Here is a 27938-nt window from a genome sequence, read left to right on the forward strand (position 1 = left end):
TTCTTATGCCAAAGCGCAGAAAGATGCACGCATGTAGATGTTGGTTCCCCCGTAGCTGGTGATCAGTATTTGCATCAATTACATGTACTAATACTAGGTAGATTGCATAGGATGTGCAAGAGATTTCCCCACCATGATTGGCCAAACAATTTTTTTCTTTGAAGTCTGCTCTTCAAGAGGCAGTGTGTGAGGAAAGATATAAGTTCATACCATGAAATAGACTGGTGCTATACTGGTGTCCAGCATTCCTTTTTACCTGCAAAAGCATTTTCTTTTAATATCTTTATGAAAGTTTACAAGACTACGAAATCCTACATACATGTAATATACAATGCCTCTAGAATCTGAAGATCTGCACGTACATTCAACCGAAAAAATTGAAGGTACAAATGCACACATTTATTTGGACAACACCACATTACTCATTACCCTAATATAGCATTTCATTGCTTAAGCTCACCATTATTTTCTCTCTTTTTTTTGGCCTCAGAGACTAAAAAGTACCCTTCAGATCAATGCTTTGGACACAGAAGAAACACCGAATTTCCTTGCAAATATGTGTATTTCATGTTAATGGCCAACTTGTGAAACTGGCCTCCATTAATTTGATTGTGCAATATTATCAATCTAGTTTCTTTCAAGCAACAGATCTCTTTCAAAGGACACCATCTTTGTAGGAAAATTACTACATCTTTTTCAACTCCAACAGGTGCATATGCACGCAGTGTGCAAACACTATACATGCAAGCACAATGATCCAAATGCTCTTGAAATATGGTGCAGCCTATGCATGTCACGTAAATTGGAAGTCAAAACTGTTTATGTATGTGGCCATCTGTAGGAAGTGACGTCATTGACAGAGACCCATTAATCGTTGTCATGCCTGTACGTATTGACATCAAAGACTTGACAGCCCCTTTCAGAAATCCTGGATCTGTCATTGCAATATACATGTAGTACAGCCATGCACTCTAGTATCCCCAAATGCTGACACAGACAACACCACAATCAAAGAGGTACCACCCTTGTCCACACAGATTCTGCACGAAAAGTGAGTACCCGTATGAACCACTGCTTTCAAATTTTTCCCCCACTGGACTGGTCCCCATATCAACACAGTAACACGTTTTATTGGCTCTTGTGTGTGCGCATAGTAGACACATCCCAATCATCTGACTTTGTAACAAAAATTACATTCGCTTGCATGTTTGCATGCGTGATATCACAATAAGCATCACACAGGATTAATGCCCTTCAGAATTAATGAGAGAATAGGTCCATGATAAGCCCCTTCTTATGGTGTCATAAAGAATTTTCTTTTCTGTGTCCGATCAGGTCTCGTGACAACTTCAAAAGCGAATATAAAATTCTGTTCATGCATCACACACATACATGTAAGCAATGTAAACTGAACTTGAGTTCACTGTCAAAGAGGAAAATGCCAAATGTTTTATTAGCACAGTGACTTACTGATAACGCACTGCATTATGGGAGCATTGAAATTGACATAAGCCCAGAGGAATTTTCATGGCCACGGCAAAGACATCACAACTTTAGAGACAATTTACATTTTTTGTTGCTATGCTATACAGAAACCTTTTCTCTTGTGTGCAAGCAGACTTTCCTGTATTAAAGCAATGGGCAACACTGTGAAATACTCTAAACCTACAGACAATATCGCTTTAAGTTTAAAACAGTGGTCAGAGATTTAAACTAAAAAAATATTTCAGTCACAAGACCAAGTTTTCAGAAGTCAAGGGGTGAACTAGGCTGTGATCAGATCTTATCTCGCCAAAAGTTGCACCAATTTGCATTCAATTAAAATAATATTTCATTTTTTCTTTGTAAAACAAGTTGCAGTTGCATGTACGTACATGTAGTTAGCACCACAGAGATAAAATAGGTTCCAACCATGTTCTTGTAAAGAGGCTTAGAGTCTAATGAAAACAGTGCACATCAGTAGAAATGTCAACAAAATGTCAAGTTCCATACATGTACTTTCCCATATGTAGCTTTCCAAAATGACGTGCTTTAGCTGTAAAAATAAGACTCTAACAAAGTCCAATTTTTTCCTTTAGTAAGTATTTATCTTCAATTCCCGGAAGAGTTCCTTGAGCTAGACCATCGACTGGGCTTGTTAGATCCTCGCCGACTCCTACTTGCTCTATGCTCCTCCCCCTGAGGCTGTTGGACTTGCTCCTGCTCAACACTCTTGCTGTTACCTGCCAAGTCGTCCCCGTTCTCCCCGTCAGATTCACTCTCCTCGAAGGCCACAAGACTCGTCGCCAGTTTCTCCTTGCCCCCTTTGCTCCACTTCAGTTGGATTTTCTTTGCCTTCTCTGTCCCCTCCTGGCTTGGCTGGACAACAGATTTTGGCTGTTCTCCATTCTTAACGTCGGTCTTCTTTGCAGATGCTTCCAGATTCTCATCAGATATCCTTGAGGGTAGGGAGCCACTTTGCACTGCCCTGTCAATGTTTTCTGGACCGCCCGTGTTCTGCTCTCTATCTACTCTCATTTCACGAGGTGTTGGGAGCTGGGGAGTGTTTGTGGAAGTCTCGTCAGTGCTATCAACTGAGGCAGTCAAAGAGGATTCTCCATCTGAGACTGTTTTTTTAACAGAGGATTCAGCTGTGTTTGATTCCTCCAAGCCCACACAACTGGAATCTGCTGGTATAATCTGCTCAGAAACCCTCCCTGCATCAGTGTCTACAGTCGAAGTGGAGCTGTGAAGGAGCCTATCTTCAACACCTCGTGGAGGCTGTCTCGTTCTCTTGGATTCATCGTGGCTTCCCTCTGTCAGCTGTACATTTTTGAAACTGCTGTCTGCAGTGAATGGAGCTCCCAATGCTTCAGTCGCTCCTTCGAGGTTGCCACTTTGAGCTCTATCACCGAGGAATAGCCTTTCGTACTCGGCGGAATCATCACGCTGTTTTTCCTGAGAGTCTCTGCTGTGCTGCTGGTCTCTGCTGTGAATGGTTTCTTCCATTCCCTTTGATGAACCAAGCCAGGATGTCCGTCCTGCATCCATCGAATTGTCCCATATGTCCACAATCCCCTGTGATGTTCTACGTCTCCCATCTGCTTTCCCTCGTTCAGCCAGCGGCAGCTGAACCATGCCAAAAGCATTGCCACTGCTTGGGTCATCTGCTGTTGAATGTTGTGGACTTGCATCAAGCTTTTCTGTCCCATCCTGCACCCATGTTGGCGCCTTCTTGCCGCGATTGGCAGCAGCTGACTGCTGGGGATCAGTGAGATTAAAGCGCCCTCTAGCTTTGTCCCAATTGTCGTTCCTTCGTCTTGCATACTGTACTTGGTCCATGGACTGAACTACTCTTGATCCTAGCCCAGCATTCCTGCTATGGACTACTGCTTGAATCTAAGAGAAAAAAACACATTCACAGAAAGATTTTTTTCATCTTTTTCAAAGTGCTGCAATTTATAATGTTTGCTGTGAGAGACCATGTGTTTTTCTCTCTCGGTGACCCTAGTAGACTGTACCATTTGGTTTGACAACAGAAAATTCCAGACTTCCACTCTGTGACAGGTTGGGAACAGTTTTGTAGCAGTAGCTTGTAGTTTTTTCCGAGTACAGAGTACTACCGAGTACTTAAATTTCCAAGTACCTGAAAGTCCAAGTACTTTACCAGCCGAGTACAACAGCTGATTTTGAAGTTCAAGTACTTGTATCTCCGAGAACGAGTACTTCTAATTACGAGTACAAGTCAGAGTAAATAGTCAAATCTGTGTGCCAAAATGTTTAAATGAATATGAACAATGGATCTATTTTATTAAAATCTGCCATAGCATTCCCAAATCAGTATGTTTAGGTAAAGTTGCAGATTATATTTAGTCCCAAAACTGTGTACATGTATTTTAGGCTCCTTGGCAAAACACAGACGTACAACATTTATACGGCAAGAGAAAGATCATCAGCTCTGATGCACCAACAACAGCAAAAGCATTGACTCAGAGGTAAAATGTAAAAGCATCAAGAATAAGGAAATGCCGTTGATGCATGGCCCAATGTCACAGAGCTGCTTAAGTATAAAATTTGCTGAAGTGCCAAAAAACCTTGCTCAAAAACAAAGGTTACCAGCTAAAACTTTGTGTGATTGTCAAGCCAACCAAAAACATGTAAATAAAATTCTGAAACAATATACATGTACTTTACAAGGCGATACACAATGACAGTGCCCCTTCCAGTTGCAACATCTGGTGATGGTTCGTGTCACGGAATAAACAGGAAGGTCTTGGAACCAAGACTAGGAATACACCAACGTTTCGCATTTGTAATTGGCTAAAACGGCAAATGTGTACGCCTTGTGCTGTCGGACCATACCGAATATCGGTCGCGAGGATCGATTTTCTTGTACCATTGTATTTCAATGGCCCTTACAGGATTTAAAGGATTTTTTACCGAGTACAAATACCTCGATACTCGAGTACAATTTTGTTCAGAGTATTTTGCAAGTACAAGAACAGTTGTTCAAGCACGAGTACTTGGCAATTTAAGTACAAGTAAGAAACAAGTACTCTGAAAATGGTAACGACTACGAGTAATTCAACACTGGTTAGGAAGGCATGTAAACATGTAAAATGCTCAGTGTTTTGAATGTTTTCTTCATAATAATACGCAGAGTCTCAGGGAATACTCCAACTGTGTCAAGTTCTGGCATACTCCATGAAATATGACTTTACCGGCTCTTTGATTCCACGGTCTCCCTTGCCCAAGGACTGCCCCTCAGTCCAGCCCATCTTGGACAGCATCTTGTGGCCTACGTTTGACGATTCGATCGCCCTGCATAAACAAGAGAACCAAACCTTATCATGCATTGATATCTTCGCACTCTGTTGGTCATGATCAGCCCATTACCTTTTCAGCATATGAAAAACAATAAACACCCACTGGATTTCAATTCCGGAGGGAAAACTGATGAGAAGGAAACTGTGAAAATCTCACTTAAGACTGCCCTGCAAACTTTATAATATGCAACTTTTGAACACCGATGCACTGTCTCCAATATAAAATAAAAGAGCGTTGCAATACAGCATTAAAATAGAGAAATTCATACCCCAAGACATGTATAGAGTATGATTACACTTAGAACCAAAAAACTGACTTTATATTCAAATTGTACAACTCAGTAGCCTGATGTGTCTGATATTGTGCGACAGTGGTATCGTTATACTCTAGCAGTTAAAATCAATGTGTTTTTCACTTTCAAAGCGACACTATGAATCAACCACAATTATTATCCAAAAGAAAAATGGCTTAAAGTTCTTCAAATCATAAAACCTCACATTACGGTCCAATTTCACAGCAGTGTTGAGCATAGAAATGAGCTTAACAGAGAGAGCATTTGGTTAGCAAAGAAACAAGTCTATTAACTGAATGTCATACACTTTACACTTCTTGCAACCAATTCTCTACCCATTTTTACTAAATGCATAAATATGCTAATATTTCCCTGTCAATGGAAATAATTTTACAAAACTTCTTGGCAGAAAATCTTGCTGTGGGAAATTAGTGCTCCACAATACTAAACACAGCACCAGTCACAGGCAATGTATGTGCTAAACAAGAAACTTTGCAAGCTTCGCAGCTCTAGAAAACTGACACCTGACCATCAAGGCTCACCTGTCCACAGATGCAGGCTGGTCATCCGGCTGATACGGATTGTCGCTACCCACGGCCCGTCGTCGCTCCCCTGCCCTGTCGGCATAGGCAGGGTTTATCAGCGATGGGTCCACATTGGAGTAGTCATCCTTGGCCAGGTTGTACTTCTTCTTGAGGTGGCGCAGCTCCTTGCGACGTTGCTGTTCCTTTTCGGGCCTGCTGCCGGAGGTTGTCCCTTCGGAAAGAGAAATACAGATTGAAAAAAGCCATATCCTTTCGTTCAGGGTCTCCACTGACTTGGATCTAGGTGGTCAAAAAGTGGCATTTCTTCCTGTACCCAAGGAAAGTAGTACCCACAAAGACACATTCTTGAAAAAAATACCTGAGTGTAACACTTGCATGCAAACCAGAAGCAAATAAAATGCAAGAAACATCTGCACAAGGGACACCAACAATACGCAATCAATGTTCAGCACTCATCATCAGCAAAGCCCAAACAAAGCCAAGAGATCTTTGTGAGAAGTCTGCCTAGGTTTCCTGAGATGGCCAACTCACACACAAGTGTCACACTTCAGTCGAGGCAGAAATCTTGCCAGTTGTAATTTTTTTTGCAACAATGCAATTGGCCTACCTGCAGACATCTCGTTCAGCTGCTGTTGCGCTATCAGGGCCTGCACCTGACCTGGCTCGCACTCCTCGCACGTTTCATCGCCCGGGTGGATGTGCAGTCGCAGGGTGGTGCCACCGATGGTAATGTAGTCACGGTGAGACAAGGGGTGGGGCTCACTGACAACACGTTGCTGAGAGGCGTGAAAAGAGTAAATAAATGGTCACTCATCCAGAACCAGTGCTGTCGAGCCCATCAAAACTCATGTCACATCCTCTCACAAGTCCTTCAACAGCTGAAAAGCTGAAAACACAACACTGTTTGTCGCAGTTCATTTCAACTGCTTGTTGTGATAGACTGACTCGCGACAGTAGATTGGAAAACAATATACATGCACAAGTTTTTTCCGGGGGGGTATTCATATCCCTCAGTTTATAAGACCAAGTCTGTTTATCCATCCCAGCCCCTAACCTTTCCCATATGCTGTTTGCCGCCACTTTTATCTCCTTATCTCTCACCTCTGATATGGCTTTCCCATTGAGCAGCGTCCCGTTCTGACTGCCAAGGTCGACTATCGTGTATTGCCTCTCTTGTGCGTCGTAGATGATATGAGCGTGCCGCTTACTGACTTTCACGCTCTGAATCAAAAGAGCATGGTTGCTGCCCTCTCTAGACCCAAAAGAGAAAAGACAACATCATACTTGCCTACCAACCAGAACTCATTCATCTGGCCAGACACCTTCATTGGCAAAACCAGGGCGTTCACTCTCTTGTTTACAGTTTATCTGTGGCAGTACAACACTGTCATTGACCAAGCATTCAACCTTCCTATTCCTTCTACTCTTACTCTTGATATCTCACTGTTTAGCGGACCAAGCTGACTTTCAGAAAAGCTAGTTCATATCAGGTGTTTCCCCTCCGTTTTTGTACAGATGAGCACACGTTTGAGGATTTTTAAAATCAGATTAACTTCGATTTTTGCATTAGTTGATGGTTTACAAAAAAGTGTGCTGAGGAATGACTCATGCTTTAGAAAACGATTAAAGATGAAATTAACCCACAATTTGTTGTGCAAGTCACAGACTTATTCACTCCATAACATTTGCAAATTAAATCGTGGCTTGTAATTCAAACAACAAAAAGGGTGTAAGAAGATTCTACAGCAGTGTACAAAGTTTCCTGGAAAAAAAAATTGTTGATCTCTAAAAGTGGCACAGTTGGGGGAAACAACCCACCTTCCAATGGTACCACCCGCACATGTAATGATGAATAGTGATCCTGGTTTCAGAGTGTCAGACTTGGTGACAATCATTCTGATACAAGGAGGGTAGTCAACTTTCAGCACTGCAAGCGGGAAAAATGGTATTGGATTCATCACAATGGGAATGAAATTCTCTGCGTTGACTCTTTGGAAAATGAAAAAGTCAGAGAACACATTGTTCTAAGCGATAAAACATACTGTTCTCTAATTAAAAGACATCAACCATCAAGAGTTACCAATGATTTACATATCAAATTTGTACCAATTTTAAATCTATTTTATCATCAGAAAACCTTTTGGCCCACTGCAGACTTCAAGTGCATTCTGATTTCATCAACATTATTTCTGGAACCACCCTGTTATCTTCTTCCAAGCTCCAACTGACCTTCTAGTCCACTAGAGCTATCAGAATCCACCGATATCTCTTCCAACTCATCCTCAGATGTAGCACTTGAAGACTCCAGTGAACTGCCCTCACTGGAGGAAACTTCTGACAAACTATCAGACAGCTCCCCTTCCTCCATCTCGTCCGAGCTCAGGACAATCGGCTCTTCGCCGTCTTCCACAATCATGACATCCTCGATAATTTCCCCATCAGAGTACCCTTTGTGGATTTCCCCACCGAAGCCTCCTTCTGACCCATTTGGCTGCTCTTTGGCTCCACCTCTCCGAGGCTCGGCTTCCGGGTTCGGGACAATGACCTGGCAATGGCTTCTGACCTCTGCTGCCTCTTCTGCTGACCCTTGACCTTGGGCCTCACCCTCATCAGCCTTCCCTTCCTCTCCGAGTGGCGAATCGTCTTTTGCTGTGGAATTCTCGGAACTTCCCCCAACAGTTTCCGGACTGGTTTCATCCTTCTGCTTGCCAGAACCAGCCGCATCAGTTTCACCCAGTCCTCTGTCTGGACTGTTGCCAGCTCCCTCAATCTCCACAAACTGATTCCTGTTTTCATCTGTGGTTCGGTGATTCTTTCTGCTTTGACTACTGCCTCCCTCAAGACCATCCATATCCAGTCCTTCATCATTCCTAATCTCCCCATCTGACAACCCTTCTACTGATTCTTGATCTTGCAGCCCACTGGGGTACCTGCCATCATATTCCTCATCTCTTCTGCCCCTATCCCTAGACTTCTTTCTCCTCCTCCTGGACTGACTCTTCCGGCGCTGCTTCCGTCTTCGTTCCAGTGACTGCATCCTCTTCTTAAGCTCATGAGTATGTTGTTCACTGGTAGCCTCCCCATCACCAATGTCCCCACGACCGTGAATGTGGCGCTCTCTTCTGTGTCGCCTCTCACGGTGAGCTCTCCTTGGAGCGTCATTGTCAACTCTCTCTGAAGAACCACGCATCTGGTTTTCGGTGGCGTCCCTCCGGCGTCGCTTGTAGCCATGTCTGGTATCCTGGCCAATTTCAATGATCTGACAATCCATATCTTCAAGGCTCTCTCTCCTCTGATGAGCAGTATCCCAGCAGCCAAAGAGGCATATATTGAGAACGAGGGAAAAAAAGAAACAACAATCAGCTAAGTCTTCGGGAAATCACATACCTTTGGACACAGATCGAGCTGGGAGGTCTATACGGATTCTAGGTGCAGTGTGAACGTTGAGCTTTTCGGGGGAGTAACATGGAGTGTTGGATCCTAAATTGTAATCACAGCTATAAGCCTCTTGCTTGGGGTCTAGTGTAAGTCTTGAGAGGGCAGAGGTCAGGGAATTCTCCTGTAATGCAACGCATACACAAAGAAAGAGAGGGATTTCAGCCAAGATTCTAGTAATCCCCAAAATAATGCAATTGCAAGACAAACTTGAAGCAACTCACCCTTACATCAATCTCCCTGGATTCTTCCCCCAGTCTCCTGTCCTTCCGCTTCCCCCAAGCATTGCCTCGCCCCTTCCCACGACGCCCCTGGCCATATTGAGCAGCGGTCGGGAGCTCTACCTGTGAGTGGAACTGGTAGGAACCCGTTCCCTCATCAAAGTAGTAGTAGATTCCATTGCTGGGATCATAATACAGCTTATTAACCTACGAGAATATCACGAGAAGAAACGTTTGAAAAGTTAAGCTAATGTAGGCGGAAGTTTAACTGAAGAAAGCATTTCAGCAAGGTTCTTGATGGGCGAGAGACAACACTCACCTGATCGTAGTAGAAGCCAGAGTTACAGTCGTAGTACATGCCACTTGTCTGGTCCAGGACGAAGCCTGTCCTAGTTGTAGCGGCTTCAGCTGCAGCCCTGACGCTGTCTGCAACTGATTGTGAGGCACTCTGGCCCTAAGGCAAGACAAGGTGAGAAGTCAGGTGGGCAAAGATCTGAAAGGACTAACTGACCAAACAACATTAGATTTGGAGAACTCCAACTGATCCTTTTGGATTTGGTCATACATGTACATTTGTCCAAGTGAAGTTCACTCCTGTATTAACCCTACCCTCCTCCAACCCTGCTAAACACAACACACGACAGCCGTCAAAGTGAGAAAAGCCTGCATCCAGTGTTATGCGATTCAACAGGTTGACTATCCTCAGGCCAAACAGCCTAAGAGTCTGCATCCAGCACAGGATCCAATAGTGGCATCCACTTTAATGGGAAATGTTCATTGTCTCAGAAATAAGTAGTTTCACTGCTCAAACAGTAAGCATGATGGAACAACGTCCTACAATTATGTAGATAATAAGATCTGTACATGAGAAAGCTTGAAGATTTAACCCTTATCACCTAGCAGAACTTGCAGTGTAATAAAACCTTATTGAATTGGACATGGCTAAGTTTTATGACATTTCTTTCCCTTTTCTCAGGAATTCTCAGTGTACTTCACTTGAACAACAGTCTCTACACATACAAATCTGGACACCTATAAAAAACTTTCCTGAGAAACTGAGTGTCAGCAAAGCCCTCTAACATATAACCAAACTTACTGACGTTCCCACTTCTGTCACCCAATCAGATGGGCCAGTGCTCCCTCCTACAGTGCCTTCTGTTGAGGAAACGTCACTCGCAACGGGATCTGTCTGGCAACTGACATCCGAGATTGATGTTTTTGCAGCCTTGTGCAGGTCCTCTAGTTCTTGGCTTAACTTTTCCACCTGCAAATATGTCATATGGATAATGGATTCAGATCTGAGCCAGACTTGACGTCTAAATTGTTTCAAAATGCTCCAGGCAACAGTGGCGTGCTTTTACTCATTTCTGAGGGCATTAAAATTTGTTTGGTCTTGCTTAGTGAGCATTTACTATCTGGATCCCCACAATGTTGTCCATGCTCAGTTACTAGGGATGAGCAAGGACACCATACTTGATTTGCCTTTGAGCGTCCATAATAAGTAAAAAAAAGACAGAAAAAGGTCATTATTTTTTTAAGGAAACAATTTGGAGGAAACACACCTATGAACAATTGACTCCAACAATAATGTGAACCACCGTAATTACAAGGCTAGCAAATAAGAACCAGACAGATTAAATCAAGACCAGTTTATACCACCAAAGATACAATCTTAAAACAAAAATTTAAGTTTAAACTATCTCAGACTGCAAGTTGGTTGGCCTATATCACAACTGTTTAGGTACAGAGAGCCCTGGCACTCACACCTGCAGACTACTTATGATGCTGTACAGTATGCACATGGTAATTTGGATAAACAGAATGGCTCATGAGGCCATTCTCTTGGGCAAGAGGGCACACCTTCTTGCGTAGCTTCACAGAGCACTCTTCAGCCTCGGTGCGCAGTGCTTCGGTCCGGACAAGTTCTGCCTGAGTGGTAGCAAGTTTTGCCTTAGTCTCGGCCAGCTCCTCACTTAGACCTTTAACCTTTAATCTCGGCACATCCAAATCAGCAGTCGGTGAGTGCATTACGCCTATCTGGTCCTTTGACAAGGGAAAGAAAAATTGCACTATTTCAGCAGCACTGGGTGTGAGTTTTTTGAGCATTTAAAGCAGAAACTATGTCCTTGTACCACATCACTGGCTCAGTAGCTAAGGCCATTGTGCTCCTGTGGTCATAAAAGATAGCATCGTGTTGGCTGTTGAATACCATCTCCTCAGACACTGCAACACATCAGTTCAAACTGTTCACAGCTCTTTGAAATCATACGCCAACGTACATGTACTTGAAAGGCAAGTTGTATCTCTTGGGGTCAAGGGCAACTCCATGCGCAGTGAAAGATACCGTACTGCCTTGATCCCACGATGCCAGGTTTTGTGTATCAAGGCATAAACATCTCTTAGCAAACCTGAAAGCATGCACAACAGCACTTAGTGTTGTTTCTTTTACCTGTATATCCATAAGCATGTGGACTATAAAGCATATCATTTTTACTTGACAGAATGTCCTACAAGATCAAGTGATTTCTACGTATGGAAAGAGTTCCATAAACAAACATCATTTGATGCCAATTCAAAATACATGTATTTTCTTAATATGTTGATATTTTCCCTGCTAAATTTGACTGTTATGACATATTACCACTTTCTGATGGCTGATAAACCATTGTAGAGAAAAATTAGTGATGTCTGTATTAAGGAACTTGTCCCACACATTCAATCACAGAGATCAACAAACTGGGCTCAACAATTAACGGGAACAGGTCAACTCATACCGTGGACAACTCGTACCATCAACTCAACATAACTGTACCAACTTGTTCTTTTGCCGAGTCGCACCTTGGACAACTCAAACCTCCAGTAAAGACAACTTGTACCTTCGTGTGCGAGACAACTCATACCTTCACAGAAATCAGAGCTTATTATTATTGTAGTTAACTTGAACAATAATTTGATTTCTTAGTCACGTGTTCATTACCTAATTTGCCATTTTGGCTACACTGCTTTCCCTACACACTGGTGGGGTGACATTAATTCATTTTTTTTTCTTTTTCAACATTTCTTGCATTTGCATGCATTTCGTTCACTACATGTATCAATGCCATGTCATATCAAAGCTGGACATCCGAACCTAACAGTGTGGGATGGTTCACTTCGAAAGTGCCATGTTAGATGATTTTAGGTTCGGTTCTGCGGTTCGGTTGTTTTACTGATGTAAGAGCTTGTAACCTGCCTTGCTATCCGAGCTGAAAAACCACACAACAGACAGCAAAGTTAATGAGCAGAGCTCCTTACCAGTTTCCAAAAACAACCCCATTTCAAACCTGTATTTTTGCTGCCCCCATTTTAACCGAAAATGAACATGGTTAAATTGAGTGATCAGACGGCATACAACAATTTTAACAGAGAAACTGCATTTTAATCGAGCGGAAATTCATAGTGTGATGCTGGTCAACGTGGCCAGCCGTCTTTGCATGCAATTTGGAATCTTCACCGTGCAGTCCACCATGATGATAGAGTGATGTAATGTTTTCATTACTTTAATGTCAGTTGTAACTTGTCCAAAAAGAAAATGAATTTTAATAAGGGAGGCAACCATTCCCCCCCCCAAAAAAAATCAAAACTGAGACCAGAAACACTTCCAAAAGAAATCAAAACATAAGTGTTATATGTTGACCCCCCTCCAGAAAGTTACTAAACAAAGCCATCATTCTCTCACAAAATGAAAAAAATCCAATCACATATTCCCAGAGCCATAAGAATAAATTGAAGTCCCTTCCCCCCCCCCAAAAAAAAACCAGAATTTAGATTTTATTTTAGTAAAGTTCCCGCTCCAGAAAAAAGAATGTTCATAAGGAAGTCAATTTGGTACATGGTCAGGTTGTTTGACATCCGTCATGTAAACCGACGGCACAAGAGCCTGTGACAGGCACTATGCAGAAAATCATGCTGGTGCTCAAAATCTCTCCGGGAGATTTTTGAATATTTTTCCTTGATATGTTTGTCAAATCTGATCTTAGACATGCTGAAAAGAAAGAGCAAGAAAGTTACAACCGAATTATGAACATGAAGGTACAAGTGGTCTTAACTCAAGGTACGAGTTGTCCAACGTACGAGTTGTCCAACATGTCCAAGGTAGGAGTTGCCCATGGTAGGAGTCGCCCATGGTACGAGTCGCCCATGGTACGAGTCATCCAAGGTACGCGTCGACCAAGGTACGAGCTGACTCGAAAGCCAATTAACCACCATCACGACCTACTTCGAGAACTCGAAGTCACTAACTCCGTGATAATCCGTGTGCCTTCTAGGCCAGAAGGTTTACATGATGTCGTAACGCTACGCGGTTTTGGAATCAAATTTTTGAGGTGAAATGGTTTGCAGGCCTAAAAAAGCTATTAAACCAAATTTTCCCCTGTCCAGGTCACAACAGCAGCCAGGACAGTCCCACGATGAAAACAACACAAGATGCCATCCCTGCCATCGAAAATGGTCGAGCCAATATGTAGAGCAAGCGCAGTCATTGGTGGGCTCAACGCATGCACAGTCTGACAAATGCGAACGGCATGAATGGAGTGACAGTCAACGGGTGAAAGCGAGAAATTGGTGAGCAAATATCTCATTTTTTTCCAAAAATACTCCGTCTCATGTTCTGAAACTACTATTAATATTATCCGCTTCGTAGCAGGTATTGATCAAGCAGATTTGCTGACGGGGTAAAATTTGGTGTAATAGGCCTAACTTTTTTAGGGCTGCAAACCATTTCACCACAAAAATTCGATTCCAAAACCCCATAGCATTACGACGCCATGTAAAACTTCTTGCTTCAAAGGCACAAGGAGTATCACGGAGTTAGTGGCTTCGAGTTCTCTAAGTAATCATGACCATGTTCACATTTGAGACAAAATGTCAATCATGTCAATGTCAATTCACACATGGAGGTGATTCACCTCTCTCATATTAGTTTCAAGCCTTTGTTCACCTCAACGTCTGTCATCGTGGTCTCCATCCTTTAGCAACTACACTCAGTTTGCTCCAGACCGGCGTTTGCAAGGTCCAATCCAACTGCAAACTGATACGCAGACGCGAGCACTTTGGTTGAGTTTGACTTAACTGGGAATCTCCTGTGCCGACTGCTAACTCCACTTCCAGCTGTTAGCTGTTCACAGCATCCTAACTGTTGTCTTCCTGAAGTTCATCCGTACTCTACTGAAAACAAAAACGAAATTGAAAGGTTACAGTCCATTCGTATTGATGAAACTTGGCGATCGCAGATGTATTCAAGCTTAAATAGAGGAAGAAACCTTGAAAAGTTGTTACTTTCTTCTAACAAGGCCTCCATGTTGTTCGATTGGACAATTTTAAGCAATTGGTGGCGCTGCGCTTGGCCATAATCGTTTTGCCAAGAAATTGATGTATGGTATGCAGTGGGTAAATTGGTTCACCGGGTAAATTGCTGCTTAGTTGTAAATTCAATCATCAGCCGGTACCCCTCAATTCGGATTCACCTCATTACTGCCGACAGCAAAATTTTCGGATTTCTATTATTGTTGTTTATCATTGTTTGATTTAGTTTCTTATAAATGGAATCTAGAGTGGAGCATATTTTGTACTTAAATGTAATTTGGAAAGCGAAGCTTGCCATACTTTTGCGTAACTTGATGTTCGCAGATGATGCGTTTACAAACTTTACTGCTTAGGCCCTAGGTCTATAGCCTTCTGGTTCGAATGTGGGTATTAGTGAAGGTGAGCTCTTCTGACTGAGGTAAGTTTACGATTAATGCAGCTGATTTAAAGTAATTTTTATCTTACATTTTTGTAAAGCGCTTTGACTGAAGTTTCAGGGGAAATCGATAACCTTCTAACCTGTCTAAGTTTGAGAAGTTTCAAAATGTACCTTGGTTTGAAGTTCTGTCATTGTAATCCGAGCACCTCCATAGCGCTCGAATCGGTTAGTTGCCTTGCAGTGTGCATGCTCATGACTCTGTGCTATCGATCGATCCTGTACTAGGAAATCTCTGACTTTTCCCTGTCTGAATAATTTTAGGAACCATGAATAAGAGGTTATTGGGTGATTAGATTGACATGCTTCGAGAACTCAAAGTCACTACTCTGGAAAGCATGGAAAGATCAACCACTATACTAGCAACTAGACTTGGCACTAGTGATCGACTGATGCAGACTCCAACTAAAGAGGTCAAGTACCAACAGGCCTAAACAGCAGTCGTTGGTCAGTGTGGCTCAGCAGATTTCATCTTGCATTCTACATGTACACGTAGGTTGATTGCCGTGCATTAACACACAATCTGTTCTTGATGTAAATAAGTTCCACTTACATGTATCTTTGCATTCATGCATCTTAGTCTCCAGGGCCCTAGTTTGATGTGTGATTAAGCTGGGGTTCATTACCATGAGCACCCTGTTCCTATAATAAGGAAACAAAGTCCACTTTTTCAAACTCACTAACATTTTGACCTTAAGGAACCAGTTTAGGTAAATTTTGACAATATTTAAGCAAGAAACCTCAAATTTCTAACCCGAGTTTGGCAAAAGACAACCACTCAGTTGAATCACGCCATTTTGTTTTTCGTCTGGTTACCTGACTCAGGCATTTTGGATTCATCAAAACAAATCTCCATCCAGGTCAAGGAACCAGACTTCATTCATTTATTTGTCGTTTACAGCTCTTCGGGGCGGTCATTTACGCTGCCGTTTTACCCCCAAAATGTCTCTCGAAAACCAAAAGCCCTGTTCTCTTTTCTTTCTGATATGAAAAAGGACATTATCAACAACTTGTTTAGATGGGTTGTTTTGAAAAAGGAGAATTTGTTCGCTTATATAATAGGAACAGGGTGCTAGAGGCAATTAACCCATTAAGTTCTTGTCAGGATTTCACTTCATCTCTTACCAGTACTAGGTATTGAGCATCTCCGATCTATCTTGATGCCTCAGGGTATTTGCCACTTGATGAATACCCAACACCAGCCTTGATCACAATGGGCCTAGAGCGGGACCAAGAGAAGGCACTGTTTAACTCCCACCAGAGATGTCGTTGGAAGGAACTGCACTTTCCTTGTTCATGAAGACCATGACATGCATGTGTTGCGTACGCACCATTAAAAATAAAACAAATACTCCCCACCAGCTTTTTTCTTTTGATTATTTTTATTATTATTTCTGGTTTATTAAAAACACAACGCAATTTGTAGCCCAAAGGCTAAATTGCTACATTGTTTACAAATTGAAAAGAACATCCGACTGCGCACAATTATAATAACAGATAAGAACAAGTACATACTGTACCATAAAATGCTGATGAACAAAAGCATGATTTAAAACATGAAAGAAAAGGCTATATGTGATACTGACAAATTAGGGTATTGGGCTTTGTTTATATTTGTTTGTGTTGCACTTGATTATGGAAAGTTTGTTCGTATTTCTTAATTGATATTGCACGTCTGGGATGAGGCAACCACTGTCGGAACAAGTCGGAACATTTTAGTTTAGTGGCAAGTTAACATGTGCAAAGGCCTCTTCTACGATCATGGAGAGAGACCAAATTGCACTTTAGAAGGGCATGTTCATAATCTAAATAATCTGGGCCCAAGATAATTTAAGGGCATGCTTTTGAATACTCTCTAATTTGTTGATTGCGCTAGTTAAACCGGCATTCCAAACGGGCGTTGCATATTCCATCAGTGGTCGTATACATCCCTTATACACAGTTAATAAGTCATCAAGAGATATGCAGAATTTTTTTAGCAATTTAAACATGTGAATCTCGTTGCTAGCTTTGCGATAAATCTGATCAACATGTCTGATCTAAGATCTGAACTACATGTAATTGAAACACTGATAATCTTTACACAATCAACTACATGTATGTGGAGATCAGTAGAGGAAATCTGTAAATTAGGAAATTAGAGAATATTTTTCATAAAGCATACAGTCATGCAAGTACATTTATCTGGGTTGACTTTCATATTAATTGGTACCGCCCATTGACCAAATTCATCCATAAACAGATTGAATTGTATGGGGATCTTTCCCTCTACTGCTCTCCACAATAGTCATATCATTGACATATTTTAGACTAAGTAATCGACTGGTAGTGTAAGTTGAATTATCAAGACGAACGGCACTAGTAAAGTTAGCAAGAAAACCCAACCGTCCAGATTTTGTTCCTTGCAGTAGTCCACCTTTAAGTACATTGTACATTGAAATTAGACAAGAGATTTTTGTACTTAATACACTGTGATCTCTCAGTCAAAAAGCTGCTAACCCAAGGAATGATTGAGGGGTGTGTGCCCAAGTGAAGCAAATCAAAGCATAACAATGTTATGATCAATAAGATCAACTGATGAAGGGGTACTTCTGCTCACGGCAGATACATGTACTGAGATCTAGACTGAATGAATTGTTTGGCATACATGTACACATGTATGTACATGTACATGTACGTACCATACACGTACTGGTATCTGTACATGTATGGATTTTTGTAAATTTAACAGCCGATACACTCTGCATACATTATGTTGTTTTAATCATTGAAATTAGTGCTGAAACTCCCATTCTCGTGAAAATCTTAATTTAAGTCTGTCGGTGGAGAACAAACGACATAATGTACAAGGGGATGTACTGGCCCTTTCTGCAAATTGGCTCAGTACCGTAAATTAAGTGTATTTACTCTTGGCTGAACCAGTGATAAACAATACGATCGTTGTAGGGCAGATGTGATTCTCAAAAGGGAAAATCCCCTCACGTGTAATGGATGATCAGGCAGATGTGTTCATTCGAGCAGTTGATGGTGCAGTTGCTTAAAACTGACCAATCATTCAGGTCCTGTGGTGGCAACTGGTCAATGATGCATACTTTACATTTTGCAGCTGATAAAATGATGACATGATTGAACAGTAGTTATCGAGCATGGCTCTTGATAATTCTGTCAATGATACATGTGCACATAGGATCCAGTGCTTTATAGCCAGCACCTTATGTACATGTACATGTATGTGTACATCAACTGATCACATACCGAGTCTGCTATTACGTTGTGTAACTACCGTTACACTGTTTCATTCATAACAAGAGTAGATGTTAGTCAGCCGAGAACATGTTACTGGCTGGAAGAATTGTAGAAGTTAGCTGATATATGTTAATGTTATTTTCAAATGTTGTTTTCAAATAATGGAGGTACATGTACATGTACCTGTATTATCATTAATTTAGAAGTACATTGTACATGCACGCCCATACCTGTTTTACAAACAAAGTGTGGACATTCTTTTATTTTCCTGTGGTTAGGGAAACATGAGGAAAATGCTCCTTTTTTTTCCAACTGGGATAACTACTTCGAGCTGGATTTTTGATGATGATTCCTTGGACTGATCCTCTTCATTTTGCCACGGATAACCTTGAGGGGAAAACATTGTGTGGGCGTGTACGAGTCCACACAATGCCATCGCACCTTACATACTATGTGGACTTCTTTTCTGCAGAGTTTTGTGCAGAGGTCCACACTATTATGCTACGCCTGCACATGTATGTATGTAAATGAATGTGGATGGTTGCACGTTTGTGTAAGACTCTAGTATAAGAAAAATGGATGACAAAGACGGGTCCACTGAGCCAAATGATTGTTGCCGTAAATGACAGTGTCTGTTTCAACAGGCACTAATTTACATGTACATGTACACAAATAGGCTGGCATGGTGCTGGTGAGCATAGTCTTCCCTGATGAAATTGATCGGGCCATACCTGTAGGGTACATAACGGTATTTGTCAAGTATTGGCACAGGCTGGCATCAGTTATTGACTTGAAAACGAGAGATTGTGGTTGACTTTCCTCTCCAGCTGCTCTGCACGTGGAGTACAGCCTACAGGTATGCGTGTACACACGCCTGTGCTGTGCAATACATGTACCCACCCACCATATTAAAATACATGTAGTTGTCTTTTCATTTTCATAAGAACAGCATGTGTACATATTTTCAAGATGTAATTTTTTTTTTTTTTTTTTTTTTTTTTTTGGCGTTGGGGAGATGCTAATTATATATAACAGGTTTGCCCTTACCCAACGTATATTAATAAGCACTGTATGCTCAGTGCTTGTCCGAGAGCTTGCGAAAAAAACCTCACAAGCTTACTCGGGTGGGACTCGAACCCACGACCTCCTGCTTACTAGCGCAGATGTCTTAACCACTCGACCACCGAGCTTGCCGGGATCAGCTGGCCAGTCCGAGTCAAATGAAGCAGCGGGTACCGCGAACTATTTTCAAGATGTTTTTTTTTTATTTTTTTTTGCGTTGGGGAGATGCTAATTATATATAACAAAAAATAGCTCTCGGACAAGCACTGAGCATACAGTGCTTATTAATATACGTTGGGTAAGGGCAAACCTGTTATATATAATTAGCATGTGTACAGTACTGTATGTGTGCTTTTATGCACATGCCAGTATTTTAGTGCATTTCTCAATTTATGAAGTGTGAACACGCAGTGATCAAGAAGTACATGTACTGTGCCAAGTTCATAAAATTTGTTTGGGCCTGTACTTTTTTTAATTACGTCATACATGTACATGTATACATGTATTATACGGTACATGTACATCTAAACAGTTTTGGAGCCTTGCTAACGAAGTGAAGTTAATTAATTGTTACTGCATGAATGACACCTGCAATACATTGATACCTGTATGTACATGTACGTACATGTACTGCGACTTGACTGTTTTCACTTTCCCACTCCCATTCCCAAAAAGGATTTTTAAAAAATCAATAGTGCATAGGACATTCATTCAAGTCCATGTACATGTACATGTAAGTGCACTCCCAGTGAGCAGCCGTTTGTCACATTAAACCCCAACCTTCCTTTATCCCCTAATTTATCTGTAATATGGATTTGTGAATGTACATTGCAATTGGCTGTAGATGTCTGTTGAACAATATCTTTCGGCTGCATTGTCATCATCTCTTGGGACTTGGACAATTCCTCATAATATGGTTGTTTGATTCAATTTGCTGTTATCGAAGGAGAAAAGACAAAGTCCATTCACACCGATTTATCAAGTTACTTTATGCTGCTCATATTGCAGTGGCAACACAATGGCCGAAAGCAATGAAAGGGAAACTTAAGGTTTGATCCCGCTGTCTCTGAAATAGAAGCAAGTTGCAAAGAAACCCTACACCTTAGTGAAGCACTGGTGAACACTGGTATTCACTGAGTGATAAGGGATTGGTTTGATGCGAGATGGGAGAGAAATCGATGCTAAAATGGTTGAGACCCTGAAAAAAGCTACCGCGACATGCAGGTTCAATCAAGAAGAAAATGTTATCAAGTAATTTGACATTACAGGTGCCTGTGTACCATAGCAGTAATATATATCGTACTGTACGGTAATTTTTCAGATTTAATGTCATTACATGCAATTTTGCATCTGAAGTTTATTTTATCAAACCATTGCAATAATTGAATTGAAAACTTAAAAGGTAATGATAGGGACAGAATTTCTTCCTTTAATTTTTAAACTGACAAAGATTTTTCTCATGTGTAGTCCATTGAGTCAGCTAAATGGTCAAAAACAATTTGCAAGGCTTTCCAATAAACAGTGAATAGCTGCAACAGGAATTAGACTAATATCTCACTCAACCAGCCAATTGAGGGTCTTGAAGAAGGAGGAGGCTCTTGTTTCATCGATCAACATAACAGTCAAATTTGCAAAATTTACCATACAATATAGGCCCCTACTGTACCTGTACTTTTCACTTTATTTAGCTTTACATCACAATATGCCGAATTTCCTATTGTGGAGCTAATGGTCAATAACAGTTTGCTCAAGTTTTGGAACATTTACATGTACATGTAACTTTCTATTGTGCTAACAATGGCCATGAAACAATTTGCAGTACTTTCCATTGAGGACCTACTTGTAAGAGTCATGTTTTGCCAGACTTTACACAGAGCCATTTAATTAACAGTGAACTATCCATTTTAGCCAGTAAATTAACAATAATGAATATGTTGGCCTTACTCTGCCCAGAGCCAGTAAACTACCGGTAACAGGAAACATTTGCTTAAATTCCCCTAGGCCAGTAAATTAACCATCAGGGAATATTTGCCAAACTTTCCACCGAGTCTGCCTGGTGTTATAAACAATTTGCTAAAATCTGCTCTGTGTAATAATACACTACAACCTGAGTAAAGTGTATATAGTCATAAGTAGTGCTTTAAAAGTGCATCGGGTTTGCTAGGAGATAAAATTACTTTACCAGCTTGCATTCATAGAACATAAAACACTATTTTTTCATTCATTGAAAGACAAATATTTCATGATTGTTATTAAATTAACAGCTACATGTAGGCTCTGTGGAAAATTAAGTAAATATTTCATGACTTAATTTTACTGGCTTTATCTCATGACTTTTATTTACTCGATCAATGAAAGCCAAATGTTTCATGACTGTTACAACTAAGTAGTCCGAGTTATGGAAAATACTTAATGACTGTTAATTAACTGGCTCAGTGAAAAGTTAGCCAAATATTTCATGACTGTTAATTACATGTAGCTACATGTAACTAAGTGGACAGTTAGGCAAGTATGTCATGATTGTTAATTTACTGTTTAGGTGGACAGTTAGGCACATATTTTGTAACTGGCTAGTGGAAAATGGAGCATGTTGTTTATGTAATGTAGTGTATTCCTTGACTGTTAGCTGGCTCAGTAGACACTCACATCAAATATTTCCAAACTTTGTAGGCCCTAAGGGATGTTGGGCAATTTTTCCTCTACAGTTACTAGTTAGACCCTGTGACAGATGTTTCAAGATCATTATCTACATAGCAGAATGAGATGTTCAGCAAATTTTCATGATTGTTACAAAGCTGTCAATTTACAAGCATTGAATGTGAGAGCCATTTTGTAGTCTCTGTGTCAAAATGAGTCTTTTCACACCTAAAGAAATTAACTTCCCTTGCCACAAATTGTAAAAAAAAATAACAAAAAAGTCAGTAAATATTACTTAACAGACCCTCCTTCCCCTCTATTCATGAAATAAAACTTTGTTTTTGGTTTCTCCGTACTTCAGGGTGTCCAGCGCAACTTCATGCACAGCTGGAGCCCATGAGAGCCCAACATTGCTTCCTTGAAAGTACATGTATGTACCAAACACCTTATCTTTCACTAGTCCAGACAAATTGCCTCCAGCAGCAAGACGGGAAGGTATTTCAACGTATTCATCTTGTGTAATCAGCATCAAATGTCAGTTGATCAATTTTTTATTGATATTAAACATTGTCTTGAGAACAAAATCCAGATATTCAAACTCGTGAATGAAAATGCAAAATGTGGCTGCTTTCCAATCTCTTATATTGTGATGGGTGAAGTGAATTGAAATGAGGAAATTTTAATGCAAATGAACATTTTGCAATGGATACCAAAAGAACAATAGAAGACAATAGCCTGTTGCAGTCAGCAACATCTGACGATGCAACATCCAGTGAACACCCTGGTGACAGTTTGGTTGCAAATGGTCAACGGATTCAGACAGACACATCTAAAATGGGCACAGATGATGGCCACATTCTCTCGTGGGGCTGCGGGGAGTTTGGACAACATGGACATGGGCACATGGACAACGTCAGCCCTGATGGTTCCCTATTGAAGCACTTCTACGAACAGATAGCCAAGATGGCGGGTACCAGAGAAGGCTTACCCAGAGGAGGGACTGTTCCAAGGCTGAAGACTTTTGCATGCGGAGCCAGTCACACAATTGTTGTGACAGGTGAGTTCAGGTTTGGTTTGGTTTTTTGAAAGAAAAACAAAACAAAAACAAATTTGTGGCCAATTTCAAAGACATACGGTAGGCCTACTGGTGTGTCATCAAGTTTTTATGGCTTTGAACAAAATGTTGAGTCTTCATCATTTGCAATTTGATTTGGGTCACATACGGTACATATATACTGTATCAGTAGGCATTTTTATAAATGAACAATGGACAAATTCTGGGAGTTCTGGTAGGTTGTTGGTCAGAAATATAAACCATAAAGGTTTTTGTTGTAAATGTTAGATATTATAAACCTGTGGAAATAACAATTTGTCAGTGGCACCAATGTGGCATATTGATTAATGTGAATTTATGACACCATGGCAAGAAAAGTCCATTCAGGTGGGTTTAGACATACAGCTGGCTAACGCAGTTTTCAGTTTGGCTGAAAATACCAATAGAGCCTTAGTGCTCTGCATGTATACATGTACATCACACTAGTGTTTACATGCATACTGAAACTGCCAGCGAGTGCATTCAGCTTCATACAACACTTGGCCTATGAAGTGGTGGTATGTATGTACAATGTACTTACCACTTGCTCTTGTATGGTCAACAGTTGTTGACAGTTGTGACGTGCGACATTGCATTTTTTTTCCCACACCTGACCAGCAAGTGTATATTGCAGCAACATCAAGCCCCCCCAAAAAAATAATAAATTAAGAAGGCATTGCCTCATTTTTCCATCAAGCCTATAGATCAGGTTGTTGTACATGTATACCCTGACCATCAGTCTTACAAAGACTTCTGAAAAAGTGCAAGGACAGGGCAAACGGGGATGCATGTATAGATGTACATATACATAGATACATGTAATTTACCCCTTGCCATTTAGCAGACAAGTCATTGCTCTGTGTTGTTAAATATTGTGAAATATTGCTATCTTTCTCCTCTAGACCAAACTTCAAGTGTGACTCCCTGTAAGAGCAGGGCATATACAGAACGTACATGTAGGTACATGTAATTCACCTCTGTCAAAACGATCCTTTCTGAAGCAAAGCACAGTTGAAGTCAAATGCTCCATTCTGAATTGAAATTCCAGCGTCTACTTTGTTGCTGATAAGAAATGAGATAAAAATGTCGTTTGTTGCATCCTAAAAATGCTTCCATGAACATGTACATGTAGCTTTGCCTAGCAAAGTAGAATGGGACATTTTCCAGAAGACTGAAGCAGTGATACATGTACCGTGCTGCTAGTCAGAAATGAGTACCCACTTCCAATAAACCTGTACAAACATAAAGCTAGTTTCAAACTTTTCACAAATTTTGCATTCTCATTTCCATCGAAGTGCTGATGAATTAGTACACATCCAAAATACAAAAGCTGAAGTCACTTTGATTACTGGTACCGGTAGTTTGGTAATAGTGTGTTCAAAGCAGCAGTTACTGTGAGCTCCAAGCTGGACCAAGAGAGGGCGCAGTTTCCCCAGGAACTGCACTTTGCTAGTTCACAAGTGACTATGAAGTGCATGCATCACGGTCATGTCACTACCAACAATACCGGTACATTAGCATTCCCAACCACCACTGGCTCTTTTCTACCGATGAGGGGGGTGCCTCTGCTCAAGAAGGATAAAGAAAATTCAGATAATATGGAGAAAAACATGTAATTTGTGCGTGAGAATTAGTGCTTAGTACCAGTAGTAAGGAGTACATTGCTTGTGCTCATAAAATTTAGATTCATTTTCTACATTAACATGTACAATTTTACAAACAAATTTCAGTCAGGCTAATGTACATGTAAGTTGAGTACTATATAAGTTGGTGTGAAATTGATTTAGTAATCAAATAAACATGACACGTTTGATTTCTTAGTTGCAGATCTTCAGAGTGACACTGTCAAAGAGATGCTTTCAGTCCTTCTTGTCATGGGCTACAGTGTACTTATTTCATGTGATTCATGTTGATACTAACTCTCTTTTTGTTACTGGTGCATGTATACATCAGCCTCAGATCAAGTGTACTCCTGGGGTAACAGCAACAGTGGCCAGTAAGTACCAAAAAACAACAATTCTTACATCTACTGTAACTTTCTAATTCCATCAGACTTTGTTTGTGTTGAATGGCAGGCACCGGTATAGCCTATTCCCTGTTACTTTGTGCACAACATGAAACTTAAATATCCCTGGAAAGTTAATATACAAACCTGTTTCAGTTTCTGCAGAGGTTAGGATTTTAGGGGATTAGAGACAGATCCTAGGGGAGGTTCAAGTAGGATCAGTGTGTTTCTACACGAGGAACAAGTTGGCATTGTAATATTTTTTCGTCTTTCACATCTGTGGTCCAGATTAGTTTCAGTCCCCATCCCGTCGGTTTCCCCCAGAATATTTATCTGAGGTTTTTTCCTACCTCTAAACTGAGCATTTCTTCATTGTCTTCTCTCACAGGGTCCCTGTGGGGAATAGTTTGTAACTCATAGAGCTTTACCCTAGTTAAATAAGGATAGTATTTCAAACTCGGGTTGAACAATACAAATGTTCATTACGTACCGGTAGATTTAAAAGCCACTTATTTATTTTGTTATCCATTAGACTAAACTGATATTTATTGACTACTGAATTGCTTAAGGTCTAGTCTCATAGAGACATTCTGTGGTCTTGAGACAAGTGGTTATTCATCCCTGAAAAGGGTTTCAATATCTAAAGGACATTTTCCACTTATCAGTTTCAGATGGAAGCTCTTTGATTATTAGACACTTGGAATTAAATTGTAACTGTTCAGTATGTACCCATTATACACATTTATATAAAAACAATCAACCACCACATGATGTGCCATCATTTAGTCAACTCTCATCGGCAGACTTGGTTGTGGTGACAAGGAGACACACTTGACCCCACAGCGGGTGCGGCTACCAGGGGAGGCTAAGGCATCACCCATCAAGGGGCTTGCCTGCGGCAGCAGACACTCCGTCCTCTGGCTAGAGAACGGCCTGTGCTTCAGCTGGGGCAACAACTTCTACGCCCAGCTGGCCTACGACTTCCGAATAGAGAACTACAAGGACAACCAGGTTTGTGAACTAAATCATCGACACTCAATTCTTACACTTACCGGTACATGTAATAATGGATTTGCCTGCTGTATTGGCATTATGACATAATATTCAGAGTTAGGACTGTGAAAATAGAACAGTTACAAACTCTGGGGGAAAAAAACTTCTATTCTAAAAGAAAAACCAAACTTAGGAATAAAACAAATTTAGTATTGGCAGATATTTTTAAGGCTTTAATTTGATACCAGTTGCATAATTTGATAACATTTCATTATGGTCCATAATTGTAACACATTGTTTTAGCATCCACATAACTTTTTAGGCACACAGAATCAAGGTACGTTTATGCAGTTCTAGGTATGTGTCACAAACAATACTATTGCTACTAACAGTCTACTCAAGGGAGCCCCAGGTTTTCTGTTTTTGTTTTTTTTATTGTGTTCATGTGACGGTATATTGCCTGTAGCTAGTGTCCAAATCAACTTTCCTTAATTGAAAAATTGGCTTTACAGCAATTTCTGCCTGCTTGCTTCAAGAAATTTGGTGAGGGTTTCAAAAACTGGATTCAAATATTAACTGACTCACATTTTCAGAATAGAAATTAACATTTGTGACCTGTTCCCATGAAACAGGGAAAGATGCAAACAACATGTAGATTAAAAAAAATGAAATGCATATGAAAGTGTATGAAATGTGTATCATTAAAAAAAAAACAGGTAGGACTCAGTCACATGTCTGTAAGGTACAGTGCATGGCAGTATTGGCCTTATTTTCAATTTCCCATGCTCTTTCAGCATTTCCCTTCTCGCCTGTCCCAGAATCTGTTTCCAGGGATTGGCCAAGAAGGTTTTTTTTTCAAATTGCATTATATCTTCAAATTTTCAAAATTTCTACAACATCTAAAAGGTCTACTTTCATCAGCTTACACACTGGGGTTTCAGTTCGACATGTATTTCAATTATCTGTTTATCTCCTTTTATATCCTTTTGTAGGTTTATTAGAAGTGGGATGTGGCATTGAACATACATTGTAGCTATATGTACAACATACGTACATGTAAATGTGTCACACATAATCATCTGGAGTTTTCTTTAATGGCCAAACTCATCAGCTCAAAGTTTGCAACCAGTTGCGCACATCCCTAAGCCCCCATTGGCATAACATATATTTGCTGGTAACCGTGACCACCATTGCGGTTTCTCCTCATTTTGCAGGCTACCCGTCAATTCCTGCTGCAACACTTGGTTAGAAAAAACATCTGCGATGAGGTACAATTGCTGCAGCATGTAGATCGCGCTAATATTTTGCAGCTTGTAGTTTGCGGCTTGCACTAACTGGCTTAATAATACCCACGTAATACAGTAACCTTCAACAGTTTCAGTTCAATGTGTTCTTCCTTGTCTTTTGGGAAACTAGCTACACTGACTTTGACAGTTCTGGCTGTCAGATCAATCCAGCATTAAGTAATTTCTTACTTTCCACATACATATACAAGAAAATAATTCTTGTTTGAAACAAAACGTGCTGCTTTAAATCCCCACACGTTTTTGCTGGGAATGAGACAAGAAAAATATACATTATTTTTTTATATGCCAACTTTTTCCTGGAATAGGAGAACCATTTTGGTTGTGTGGCTGTGTGGGTTTACACTATAGACCAATGCGTTTAAACGCCATAACTGCGGTGGCACTGCACTCACACGCACATTCTTCAGCTTGACGCGTGCGTATATTTGGCAAATCACGACACCCTATTGGTCGAAAAGGCATGTAATGCGCACGTACCACCTGTCCATGAGAATTGTGCCACTGCAGTAATGGCTTC

At 40.8% G+C, this 27938-nt stretch overlaps 2 protein-coding genes across 10 annotated transcripts; one reads left to right on the top strand and one right to left on the bottom strand.

Annotated features, from left to right (window-relative positions):
• Window positions 1–238: 238 nt before the first annotated feature.
• LOC110987314 (uncharacterized) lies at window positions 239–14657 on the bottom strand. 9 transcript variants are annotated; one of them, XM_022249941.2, is made up of 13 exons: window positions 14600–14657; window positions 14278–14501; window positions 11160–11342; window positions 10396–10563; window positions 9619–9753; window positions 9303–9506; window positions 7873–8935; window positions 7462–7570; window positions 6745–6895; window positions 6251–6419; window positions 5641–5854; window positions 4701–4800; window positions 239–3378 (listed from the first exon to the last, which is right to left on the bottom strand). In XM_022249941.2, exons 2-13 carry the CDS (start codon window positions 14302–14304, stop codon window positions 2092–2094), a joined length of 3810 nt encoding a protein of 1269 aa, XP_022105633.2. In that variant the 5' UTR covers window positions 14305–14501; window positions 14600–14657; the 3' UTR covers window positions 239–2091. The 9 variants fall into 9 exon arrangements, with proteins under 9 accessions (XP_022105633.2, XP_022105634.2, XP_022105632.2 ...); XM_022249942.2 differs by having other exon boundaries at window positions 14278–14504; window positions 14616–14652; XM_022249940.2 differs by having other exon boundaries at window positions 14278–14504; window positions 14600–14652.
• Window positions 14658–22725: 8068 nt separating this feature from the next.
• On the top strand, window positions 22726–27115 carry LOC147799091 (uncharacterized). Its single transcript, XM_087136796.1, has 4 exons — window positions 22726–23080; window positions 25070–25112; window positions 25925–26132; window positions 27107–27115. The coding sequence occupies exons 1-4, from the start codon at window positions 22726–22728 to the stop codon at window positions 27113–27115; spliced, it is 615 nt and encodes a 204-aa protein (XP_086992922.1).
• Window positions 27116–27938: the final 823 nt, after the last annotated feature.

Source organism: Acanthaster planci, linkage group LG05, assembly GCF_054643075.1.
Source record: "Acanthaster planci isolate LZ-2023a linkage group LG05, COTS_SCS, whole genome shotgun sequence".
NCBI lineage: Eukaryota > Metazoa > Echinodermata > Asteroidea > Valvatida > Acanthasteridae > Acanthaster > Acanthaster planci.